The following is an 11,612-nucleotide window of genomic DNA, read 5'->3' as shown; positions in this document are numbered from 1 at the left end:
GAGATTACAATAATCAAGACAGAAATTCAAAAGTTGCAACAATTCTTGACTTTTTGTCTCAAACTGCCATAACTTTTCATAGAAAACACCAAACAACTTGAGACTTGAACCATTAGAAAGTACACATCCGCGACATCAAAATCCATAGGTCACACATTTAATTTGGACATTGTTTGACCTTCCAAATAGTTGCTAAAAATTGTCCAATAATCTGATAATTTGAGTTTAATGCTCAACATTAAAGGCGTAAAATTGGGAACTGTATATTGTAGCAGTCTTCATTAATTTTTCTATGGTAAGGGGTATATTTAATGTCACTTAAAGGTCAAGTAGATTCTTAAATGAAGAAGAAAAGGAAAGGGGAAAAAATCCACATAGCTATTGATGTGCAAAAACTTACTAGGCAACAACTCCATTCATAGATAAGTAGCTACCATAGTTAAAATTGAGCATACAAAGATAAATGGTATATTAGGGAGTAATTTTGAAATGATTAAAAAATATATTTTTTATGTTTAAAATCACTTTAAAACATATTTGTAATCATTCAAAATAATTTTAGTTTTTAAAAAATAGCATTTAAAAAGTGTAAGATTAAACATTAAAATAAATTTAAATGAATTAAAAAATAGAATTATTATAGATTCAATCCCTTTTCAAAACTTATTTTCATAAATGTCCAAACTTTTTCTATGTTTTCGTATATAAGATTTAATGAATTTTTCGAACTAAAATAGCCTTGAGCATAGTGGGCGGTTGGAGAGAGAATGTGGTATAGAAATTTTTTTCCATATTTACGAAACACTCCTAATGTAGGAGAGAGAAAATACATTTATTTGTTTTATTAGAGAGAGAAAATGCATTTACTTGTTGAGATTTTATTACTTTTGCTTAATTGGAAAGGGAAAATGCATTTTATTTTCTATTTCATGTATCAACTTATTGGTTTATCTGATGGGTTCATGGTTATTTTAAATATACCTCAAAACATTTTGTTAAGTATTTGAAAATATTTTAACCAATATATGAAATATATCATAATATATAAAATAAATATTATTGTGAATACATATATCATGTATCAAATTATATATTGGTTTAATGTTCGACATAAATCATATTAAATCATAAATTTCATTTACATCACAGTATATATATTATATATACCATTTAGATAGTAAAAAATCTCAACAAATCAAAATTTGTATATATCATAATACATATATCACAATATATATCAAATAAATGAATACATATATCACAATATATCAAATTTCCTACAAAAGCTACAAAAAAAATAGAGAAATACATATATCACAGTATATATCGAAATATATATATATATATATATATATATATATATACCCATATATATGAAGGTTTTGAGAGAGAAATTGAAGAATATGGAAAGTTGCGGGTATTTAAAAAATATTATGATTTAATATATTTTTTTCTTAAAAAACACACCTCATTCAAAACCTTTTTCTCTTTCCTGTTTTAAAAAAATGTATAATTAATTTATTGTTGGGGACTAAATAGTACTTTTCTATCCTAATTTTATTGTAATTTCTTAAAGAAGTTAGGCATTCTTGTAAATAAAGAAAAATTTGAACATTAGTAAAATATGGGTCCTTTATTAGGAGAAAGCCCTTAAAAAATTAATCATATTTCTAAGTTATTTTGAACCATGATTTTATCCTTTCGAAAGAGGAAACTAAGTTCAACCAAAACTAATCGCAAATTCTATGAAATAAGATTTCGCTAAACCACAACTTAATTTATATATTTGACTATTGGCAACTAACTCAAGGAAGAATGTTCTGAAGAAACTCGAAGAGAATGAGAAAAATCTGAAAACTAAAATCGTGATAATGAAAAATAAAATATGAGAACAAAATATAATATAATCATGATCTCTTTTCAAATATAAAAAAATGAACTAATAGTAAAATATCACAATCTATCTATAATAAATTGCGATAGACAGTATGAAAGTACAATTTGTGACTATCAGATAAATATAAATGGTAGTCTATCGTTATCTATTATAGATACACGATGATATTTTGATTTTATGTGTAAATATTTTTAATAATTTTGTCATACAAAATAATTTATTATGGATAATATATTAAGCTAAAGTAATTGTTTTTTCAAATTTTGGAAGTGAATTAAAGGGTTAGACATTTTTTTCCTTTTATAATTTTTTTTGGAAATATGTACTCAAAAAATAAATAAATAATGGAAGTCTGTACTTCTGTGAAAAAATCTATCTCATTTATGTGTGTAAAAAAATGAGAAGTACAGACATATTTTAGAATATAGACACAATGTTTGAGCTATCGTACTTGGCTCAAAATTTAAAATGTTGGGATCTTGCTTTTATGAAAATATGATGGAAATTTGACAAAATATTGATGTCATTTGGTATTTTTAAAAAAGAAAAAATTAATTGAGTATAAACATTCTATTTTTTTTTAGAACTACAACTATGGATGGTAGGATATTGAATGTTCGACTTTTAGGGATGAAGATTATACCAATTACTATTAAGCTAAGTTCACTTGAACAACATTTTACATCTTTTTAAACAAGTTAATATATTTATTATTTATATCATAATTATATTTGTGATATTTTGTTACTTAATTATTTTGTTTGTTTCATTTATTTTTTTAATGATATAATAAAATTTTGGATTTTTTTTCATATCAATGTTGAACCAATAAAAATGTTGATATCTCGAAGAGAATTTAATATCATGTTAGTCCTAAAGAGAAAGTAGACAATAGTCAATAATAAACTGTTATAAAAACAATTATAGGTTAATCTAGTAGTAATAGGAGGTGTTGACCTTGATAAAGGACTAAGAGGTCATGGTCAATTCATGATGATCACCTATCTAGAATTTAATATCCTAATTTTCTTGACACCCAAATGTTGTAAGATCAATAGATTGTCCTATGAAATTAGTTAGAAATATGCATAAATTGGTCTAGATATTTACCGATATAATAATAATAATAATAATAATAATAATATAAGTGAATTACACTAGAGGACGTTAAACTAAAACTCTCTCTTAATTAATGAATGAAATTAGATATGATCTTAATAGAATCTTACCTTCTAAGATTCTCTCTTATCTAAGTGTTGATGATGAGACTCAAGTACGTGTAATGTCTCCTAAAATAGTTTATTTAATTCTAAACGATATTGTGGTAGGAAGCTACCATACAAAAATGCCCATACCATATATACATATTATTTAATAAAACAATAGAGGAAATAAGTGTACATGAAGGCAAAATTCTTCTACTAGTCATGAGAGTGACTAAATGCTCATATTTTGTTGAGAATTTGAGATAAATATATTACAAAGATAGCTTCAAAGAAAAATTTGCATTGTAAAAGTAGAATATTTATAGATTAATAATTTGAATTCTGCTAAAAATAAATTTGAAATACTAACACAAATATAGCTCACAACTTATACAAAGCTTGAACCATCGGTACTTCACATATTGAGAAAAAAAAAAACTATAAAATTTTCGTTCAAAATAAATAAAAGAAAATTCTAAAAAATGTCAAATTATTTAAAAAATAGAAAAAAAATATTGATAGATACTGATAAACACCGATAGAATTTTATCAACTTCTATAAGAAAAGATTAAGATTTTTCTATTTTTAAAAATAGACTATAAATAATTCCTTTTATTTTTCTATTTTTAAAAATAGACTACAAAAAAAAAGACTATAAATTCTTTTTTATAGGAAATTCTAAAAAAAAAAAAAAATCTTTTCTTATAGGAAATTCTAAAAAAAAAAAATTATAGAATTTGAGAATTTGAGATAAATTCTTTTTTTTTATAGGAAATTCTAAAAAAAAAAAAGACTATAAGAAAAGATTAAGATTTTTCTATTTTATGTAAAGAATTCCTTTTATTTTTCTATTTTTAAAAATCTCCTATAAATAAATAAACTACTAACAAGACAGGCGAAAATATCACCTAGTCCTAATTAGGAATTAGAATAAGATATTGGCCAAATATAAATATTTTCTTTAAACTTTAAAAAAGAAAGATGTAAAGAATAAGAGAATAAGGGAATAAAGAGATCATACATAAAGAAAAAGAACAAAGTAAATTGATCAAGCCAAACTCCTTGTAGGACCAAATGCCAACGGTAGGGGATTGAATAGGTTGCTTTCTTTTTTTTTTTTTTTTTGGTTGGTTGGTTATAGTTTAACCAAAATTATCAAACAATTTTGCACTCAATTAAAAGCAAGCAACATGATTAACAGAGAAATTAATCTAACGAGCAAGTAATCTTGAAAATCGTATCAAACAATCTAGCAAAATGATGTTAAGGAATTTAAATGGTAGAAATTCTCGCAACCATTCTCTAGTGCTCTTACGAATGAAAGTTAAAAATGATCTACCAGATGCATGAAGGACATGTGTACATGAGTGACACGGATGGAATTATTTTTGAAATATTGTGTTCCCCTCTTTTTCTAATTCCAAAGGCTATACATGTTGACATTTTATTCGTCAATTGAATGAATCGATGAACAAGAGTACTAGCATATCCTTTGTCACGTAACATCATTATGCCACATGTTGCACTACGTAACTAAATTACTATGCCACGTTGTCACCTACAACATCAAAATTTGACCATTTCGAAGTGTTACATGAGCAACCACATCATTAAAATCATTATTATTGATGAAGTGTCACGTCTATCATTTGACATATATCATTATCATTCACTCTTAAATCATCGACTAACCCAAAAACTTAAGCTAATAGGTAAATGTAAATTTAATATCATATCATGTAACAATCTCCTTCACTTGTGGGTTTGAAATATGGACAAACACCCAACAAGTATAAATCAATATTAATTGGAGGAGGAAATAACATAGCAGGGTTTGAAAAAAAACAAGACCTTCCTGAACCACCAACTCTAATACCATGTTGAATCACCGATTGACCCAAAAACTTAAACTAATTAATGGATAAAGGCAAATTTAATATCATATCAGGTAACCCTTACCTTACTCATAATTTTCATGTTTTGACTCCAATTCAAGCACTATTAGGCACTTTGAAACACCAAAACTGTTAGTAAAATACATTAAATTCAAAATCAACAAAATATATAGTTTGATTGAAATTATATAAAGCTAACACTTGTAATGAACCAAACTCTAATATTGTCAATCAGGAAGAGATAATCTGCATCCCAAGGACTAGAGAAACACAAGTCAATATGACCATAACAAAATAGCTCAAACTGAGCTTTTGAACTTGTTTGTTCGTACTTTTTTGTTATTGGCTTGCACCCTCACACCCAACCCATCATATTTTGAACTCCCTAAACCTCAGGATGCAGATTACCAGATCCTAACTCAATCATTACACAAACTCTCCATGAAAAAAGAAGTTCTTGGGAAGAAGAAAGCAAATCATGATGATGACAAATGTGGGAAGCAGTAGAGAAGAGAAGAAAAGTATTAGGTCTTATTGTGAATTATGATGATAATTTATAAGGGTTTCTCAAGGCCCATTGATTCCCCTAGGAATCTTTGTGGTTTAATATTTATTGTAATGTATTAATTAAGTGGGATTCCCATGATAAGTTGGTCGCCTTTTGAAACAGAATGATGATTGTGTTTGTTGTATGCTGCCCCAAAAGTGAATGATCATATGGACCATTCTTTTCTTAATCATTGCTCTTCCCTTTACTGCTTTTTCAAAGAGTATCTCTCATCCCTTTTTCCCTAGCTGTCTCTAGAAAGAATCCCTCAAAGCTTTGAATGAACCTAGTTGAATTGATATAAAACTAGGATCTTGATAGCAGCTTAGGCGATGTTTCATCTTGATTGTTTGGACGCAAGCAGGAAATTTTGGGCATTTTGATTGGGTTGCAGCTCGCCGAGGAGACTGGTAGTAAAGCAATTTGGTTTGAATCTGTCACAAAGGGTGTGGTTAAAAAGCTTCAGGCTTTGTCATTCTCTCTCTTTCCCAATCTTGGAGTAATTTTTGTTAAGCTTATTCTTTAATAATCCGTTTAAGTATTGCGGGCTTGAGATGTGCCCCTATAAGTTGTAATAAGGTGGCCCTTGGCCAACAATGCTTTTTTCTTCTACTTCTAATTATTTTCTTGATTACTTTTCCCTTTTCCCACTAATAATGGACTTATTTCTCCAAAAATACATAAATCATATATATATATATATATATATATATATAGGGACTTCAAAATTAGAAATTTAATCCTCCACCTCATCATCATATTGTAACAAAAAAAAAATATGATGTGTGACATTTTTTTATCCTATAACTAGGACATTGTTGGTAAACAAGACAGTAAATCAAGATTTTAATCAAGAAAGCTTGACTGAACTCAATCAACTCATAAGAAATATTAGAATTAAAAATTTTAGAAATTTTGGATTGGATTAGTTCATTTGGTTTATTAATTTTTTTTTCTGTAATTTAATTAATTTGGTTAATAAGACTCCACTTTTCCTTAAACTAAGTGTCAAAATCAATAATTTTTTTAGAAAAGATAAATTTATACATATAAACTTTAGGATTGTATTTCTGAAAACTCCATTCATAAATGAATAAAATTAAACACTTCATTAATATTCTATGTCAAAAACATTAATAAGTTTTTACACATGTATAAAATTTCATTAAATACAAAGATTAACATAATATTAATGACAAATGCAAAAACATAATGGACGATAGCAATTTTTAATTGACTCAAGTGATTTTCATTTTCTCCCTATTTATCTCTACTTATTTAGTAAGAATTACATCATAATTTTTTTTTACTACTTTAGTAAAACTGTGGAAGAATAATAATTTCTTTTGAATTATTTGAGTTGATTTTAAAATAAAATCAATTGAAAATAGTTATAAATCATTAATAAACAGTCTAATTGCAATATACATAAAAAGAATAAAGTTGTTAAAAAACCCAACATACAAATTTTAAAATTCTAAGTTCAACAACTATGCATTCCAAACATCTTTCTAAACTCATACCAAAAAACTCTGCACTTCAAATGTATATTATTTAACTTCACATACTAATGAACTTCTCAAACTAAATAATGTCAAACTAGCTTCATGCTTGTTTATAGTCTAAATTGATATGACTATTAGTTTTTTGTATTACGATACAAATTTAAAGCTACAACCTTCCCCTAATATTTTTTTAGTGGAGAGAGAGAGAGAGATGCTAAGTATTTTATATCAAGGGGACGATATTGATGAATCTCCAATGAAGCAAAGATGCGAGTTAGTGACTACCTATTCTAGGAAATTAAAATGAGTGATACAGAAGCTCATTAATTTATATGGAGAACCCACAAAATGGCTTTGATGAACATGTCTAATGATCTGGGATTCTTCTACTTTTTTCCACCACCGGGAAATCATAAAATGATTAAAGCAAACCAAAGGAATTGCTGACGCAATTATATCCTAAGTATAGATTAGATGGTCACTATCAGCTTTTGTTTACAGAGTCTAAAAGACCATTTCATTATTATATTCTTATGCTCATCGAAGAAAAGGAGCACCAAATTAATCTGCTTCCCTGTTGTTCGTCTGTTCTGTGCCTTGTGCCTTCCATCATTGCTTAGATGCCAAAAGACAGGGCCTCTGTCCCATTCTCAAATCATCAATCATATCCATATGGATACACAAAAACCACTCAAACATAATCGCTTTTAAAAATTGAGAAGGTATTCGACCCACTCAATTCATAAGTTGGAATTAAATTATTTAACTTGAAGATTATACATTTATCGAAGAATTTCATATTTCTCTCTTTCCCTCTTCTTCTCTTTAGTGTTTCCTAACTCGACTAAACAATTTTGCACCCCAAACACAAACTTTCTTAACCCAAGACTTCTAACTCCAACATATAATTAGAGGTGTGTTAGATAAGGTTTGAATCAGGTACAAGTCACTTCGAGTCAAGGGATCAGATCCTCTACAATACGGCTCGCTAAATTAGTATCCAATTCAAGATAAATGCTTCATGACACGGAGGTTTCCAGAATATATCTAATTGAAGCAAGTTTTATTCCAACACGATGGAAGATTGTTGCTGTTTAAACACAAGTATTCCCCTTTCTTCTAGTACTATCTCTCTTTATTTCCATGCCAACGATGGAACAGGCTCTCCCTCAGGTTCGTTTACAACAATGGAGGCTTCTTCCCATGAAAACGATGGGCCTTGAGAGAGACAGGGGAAGGGAACTAACAGCAAGCATTAGATAAGATTCATAAGATCAAATTCAGTCTCATAGAAGGTTTCTTTATAGGGTGATAAAATTACTGAACTTCATAGTTGTGCAGCACTGGTAAAGATGGTCACATAAAAGACAAGAAAATTGTAAATGGTAAAGATAATCCAACAATCCAAGAACTTATCCAATGACCTCTATTCAGTTCAAGTAATATGAAGGTCATGAGACATGTCAGGCCAAGCACAATGAAATTGTTCGACATCTAAATGAGCCATGGAATCTAGAATAAGGTGTTTTCTTTAGGAAGCCTCAGCAGCTGGTTGAGTCAAACCAGACTTCACCAACAACTTGCTAACAGACTCGGGTGAGCAAACTTGGTACTTGACATTTCCAGCAGGTGAGAGCAAAACCTCGGCTAATTCGAGCTTTTCAGAAGTAAGACTTGTGCTATCCATGGTTTTGCTAAGCACCTTAAGTGCAAGCTGTATGGCCTCTTCCCTTGTGATATCATCCTTGTAATCCTGTTTAAGCATTGACTGTGCTGCCTGGTTGTTGGCACCAATTGCAGCAGCCTTCCAACCACCATAGTTTCCACTTGGGTCACTCATGTATAGTTGGAAGCCATAGTTTTTATCCCATCCTGCAAAAAGAAAAGAGACACCAAAGGGGCGTAGACCACCAAATTGGGTGTATCCTTGCTTTGTATCGCAGAGAGATTGAACCAGTTGCTCAACAGGCATTGGCTCTTGGTAAGCATAAGTGTATCGTTGGGCTTGAACCCTTGCCGTGTTGATCAATATGTTGGCATCGGACATAATTCCAGCCACAGCACATGCAACATGGTCATCAATTTTGTACATCTTCTCAGTGGAAGTTGAGGTCTGAAGGAGTTTGGATGTAACCTTCTTTTCACCTACCAAGACAACCCCATCTTTAGATAATATCCCAATTGCAGAACCTGCATTTCCAATTGCCTCCATTGCATATTCAACTTGGTAAAGACGGCCTTCAGGAGAGAAAATCGTAGTTCGGCTATCATATCTTCGAGACATTTTTTTGATACTGTTGTACAGAGCGAGGAAAAAAAAAAGAGGGAATCAAGGTTAGCTGATCCAAAGGAATGATGGTCTTAATCTAATCAGTTTGAATATGGAGATGGGAGGCAAACATGGCATGGTATGGTATGAATGTGATGACACATATTTTCAAAAAGTTACCGCAAATTTCACAAACCTGAAACCACCCCCTTATTCGACAAGACTAGTTATATTTGTACCCCCTTAAATTGTTAATTTGGGCAATTACACCATATAACTTGTGTGAGACCCTGCATGTTCACCATTTGGTTTTGATTTTTGAAGATTAAGCTTATAAATACTACTTCCACCAATAAGTTTCTTAGTTTTGTTATCCATTTTCAACCAATATTTCCAAATGCCAAGCCAAGTCTTGAAAACGAAGAAAAAAAATTAGTTTCTAAAGCTTGTTTTTATTTTTTACGAAGAATCCAAATGAATTTTTAAGCAAAGTGAAAACTATAGTAAGGGAAGAAACTAACATAAATTTCAAAAATAGAAAACTAAGACCAAAAAGGGCCTGAAAATTTAGCCCCTTACTGCTTGCCTTTCAGCTTAAAAATGCACGAGTAAGCAGATAGAGATACATGCACAATGAGTATCCAACTTCCTAAAATATTAGGATTTCGTGCATTTGATGTAAAAACAAGTAGATGGAGTAAGATGAGAAGACCAAAATAAGGGGTGTAGGAAAACCAAAATGTCATGAAGGGAGATAAAGACAGAGAAAGAGATCAAGATACAAAGTGTCAGAGCGACAGAGAGAGAGAGAGAGAGAGAGAGAGAGAGACTGTGTTAGAGAGGATAGGATTGAGAAAGAAAAAAGAAAATGCTGGGGATAAACTCAGAAACAAAGAGAGATAATCTCTTTTACCTCTCCATATTTTCCCTCTCTACATCTCCCTCTATGCTTTAATTTTCTACACACTTTGTCTAGCTTTCTCTCCTTCACTTCTCTCAACACGTTTCCCTTTATCTTCATATCTCTAACTCGCACAGTTTCGTCTTTGTTTCTATATACCTATATTTACCTCTCCCTTCTCATCTCTTTCTCTCTACTTCTATGTCTCCTCTCCAGTCTCCACCACATTTTCTCCCTCAATTTAACACATTTTGACCTCCCTAAGCCAACATTTTGTCCTCCTCATTTTAACCTCACGTCTTTCCAAAGCATGAAATGAAACCATAACACTTTTTAAAGATCGAGAAGTATCCGCACATGTATATGCTGTGCTGATATGTAGAACTTTTTAACAGAAACACTAACAGTGGTAATGAAAGGGACCAATTTCTTCACCAATTCAACTGAGAGGGTGTAATTGCTCGAATAGAAAACTTATTGTTGCAATTGTAACAAAGCCCAAGGAACAGGTAATTTATTCGATATTTCCAAAAAAAAAAAATGTATATAACTTCTCTGGTTCCTTTCACCCGTCCCCCAAGAGATGCAATGCTGCTAGTGCTAACTATCTCTTGATCTCTTCATCCCTGGCTTATCAGCTACATATGTTTAGTTATTTGTTTCAACAGGTTTAGCTGTTTTGAGTTCTTTTTATAGTAAACATTACAGAGTAGTACCTTTTTCTAACCCAACTACAGAATAAACTCACCCATTCTAAGAGTAGTCTGTTTGTTCAGAGAAAACATCATAAGCATACAAAGTCAAAAGAGGAGATGAAGGATAACCAAATTATAAGAACAACAACAACAACAAAAAAAAAAAAAAAAAAAGGTAAACCCCCCAAACCTAATGCACCATTACCAACAATCAAAACTTTCGATGGATTATGTAGGACTACACCGCGTTTAGAATGGGCATGATCGGAAGAGATGGATCTGAAATATTATTTCTAAAAATCAAAACCTATGGTCCTAAAGTGCAAAGAAAGCTTAGAATCGAAACAATAAACCGCTTCCCTAATTCATAATGGAAAATCAGTAGGTTCTTTCAGTAGACAGACCATCGGAAAACAGTCGGCGGAGTTACAGATTAGAAATGCATACCTGGCGGAGAGAATCAGAGAGAAAAGATGGGCGGTGCGGCTGGTTTCGTCGAAACGGTTGAAGGAGAGCAAAAATGGAAGAAGGAGGTGCTTTAAGGGATGTGAACCTTCATTTTACAGAATAGGTTTCCTTTTTCTCCAAGCCAAGTGTTTTCCCCTTGCTTATGAAATCGATGAACCAATGTTTGGATTTTTTGAAATTAATGTTTTTTTTAAAAAAAAAAAAAGTTGAAATTATAAAATGCTCTTAT

At 30.5% G+C, this 11,612-nt stretch overlaps 1 protein-coding gene and 1 long non-coding RNA gene across 2 annotated transcripts; both read right to left on the bottom strand.

The window, feature by feature from the left end:
- Positions 1–4,309: 4,309 nt before the first annotated feature.
- On the bottom strand, positions 4,310–5,130 carry LOC120074433 (uncharacterized). The gene is made up of 2 exons (XR_005480995.2): positions 5,063–5,130; positions 4,310–4,661 (listed from the first exon to the last, which is right to left on the bottom strand). It is a non-coding gene; the product is annotated as an uncharacterized LOC120074433 (long non-coding RNA).
- A 3,199-nt stretch (positions 5,131–8,329) lies between these two features.
- Positions 8,330–11,612, bottom strand: LOC120074461 (proteasome subunit alpha type-4). The gene is made up of 2 exons (XM_039027592.2): positions 11,363–11,612; positions 8,330–9,344 (listed from the first exon to the last, which is right to left on the bottom strand). The coding sequence occupies exon 2, from the start codon at positions 9,332–9,334 to the stop codon at positions 8,582–8,584; it is 753 nt and encodes a 250-aa protein (XP_038883520.1). The 5' UTR covers positions 9,335–9,344; positions 11,363–11,612; the 3' UTR covers positions 8,330–8,581.

This window comes from Benincasa hispida, chromosome 3, assembly GCF_027475165.1.
Source record: "Benincasa hispida cultivar pf3 chromosome 3, pf3_genome.v1.1, whole genome shotgun sequence".
Taxonomy (NCBI): Eukaryota; Viridiplantae; Streptophyta; class Magnoliopsida; order Cucurbitales; family Cucurbitaceae; genus Benincasa; species Benincasa hispida.
This window is presented reverse-complemented; position numbering and strand designations above follow the sequence as displayed.

What these genes read in the sequence shown, in the direction of transcription:
- LOC120074461 (XM_039027592.2), bottom strand. Translation starts at nt 9,334, where the DNA reads ATGTCTCGAAGATATGATAGCCGAACTACGATTTTCTCTCCTGAAGGC.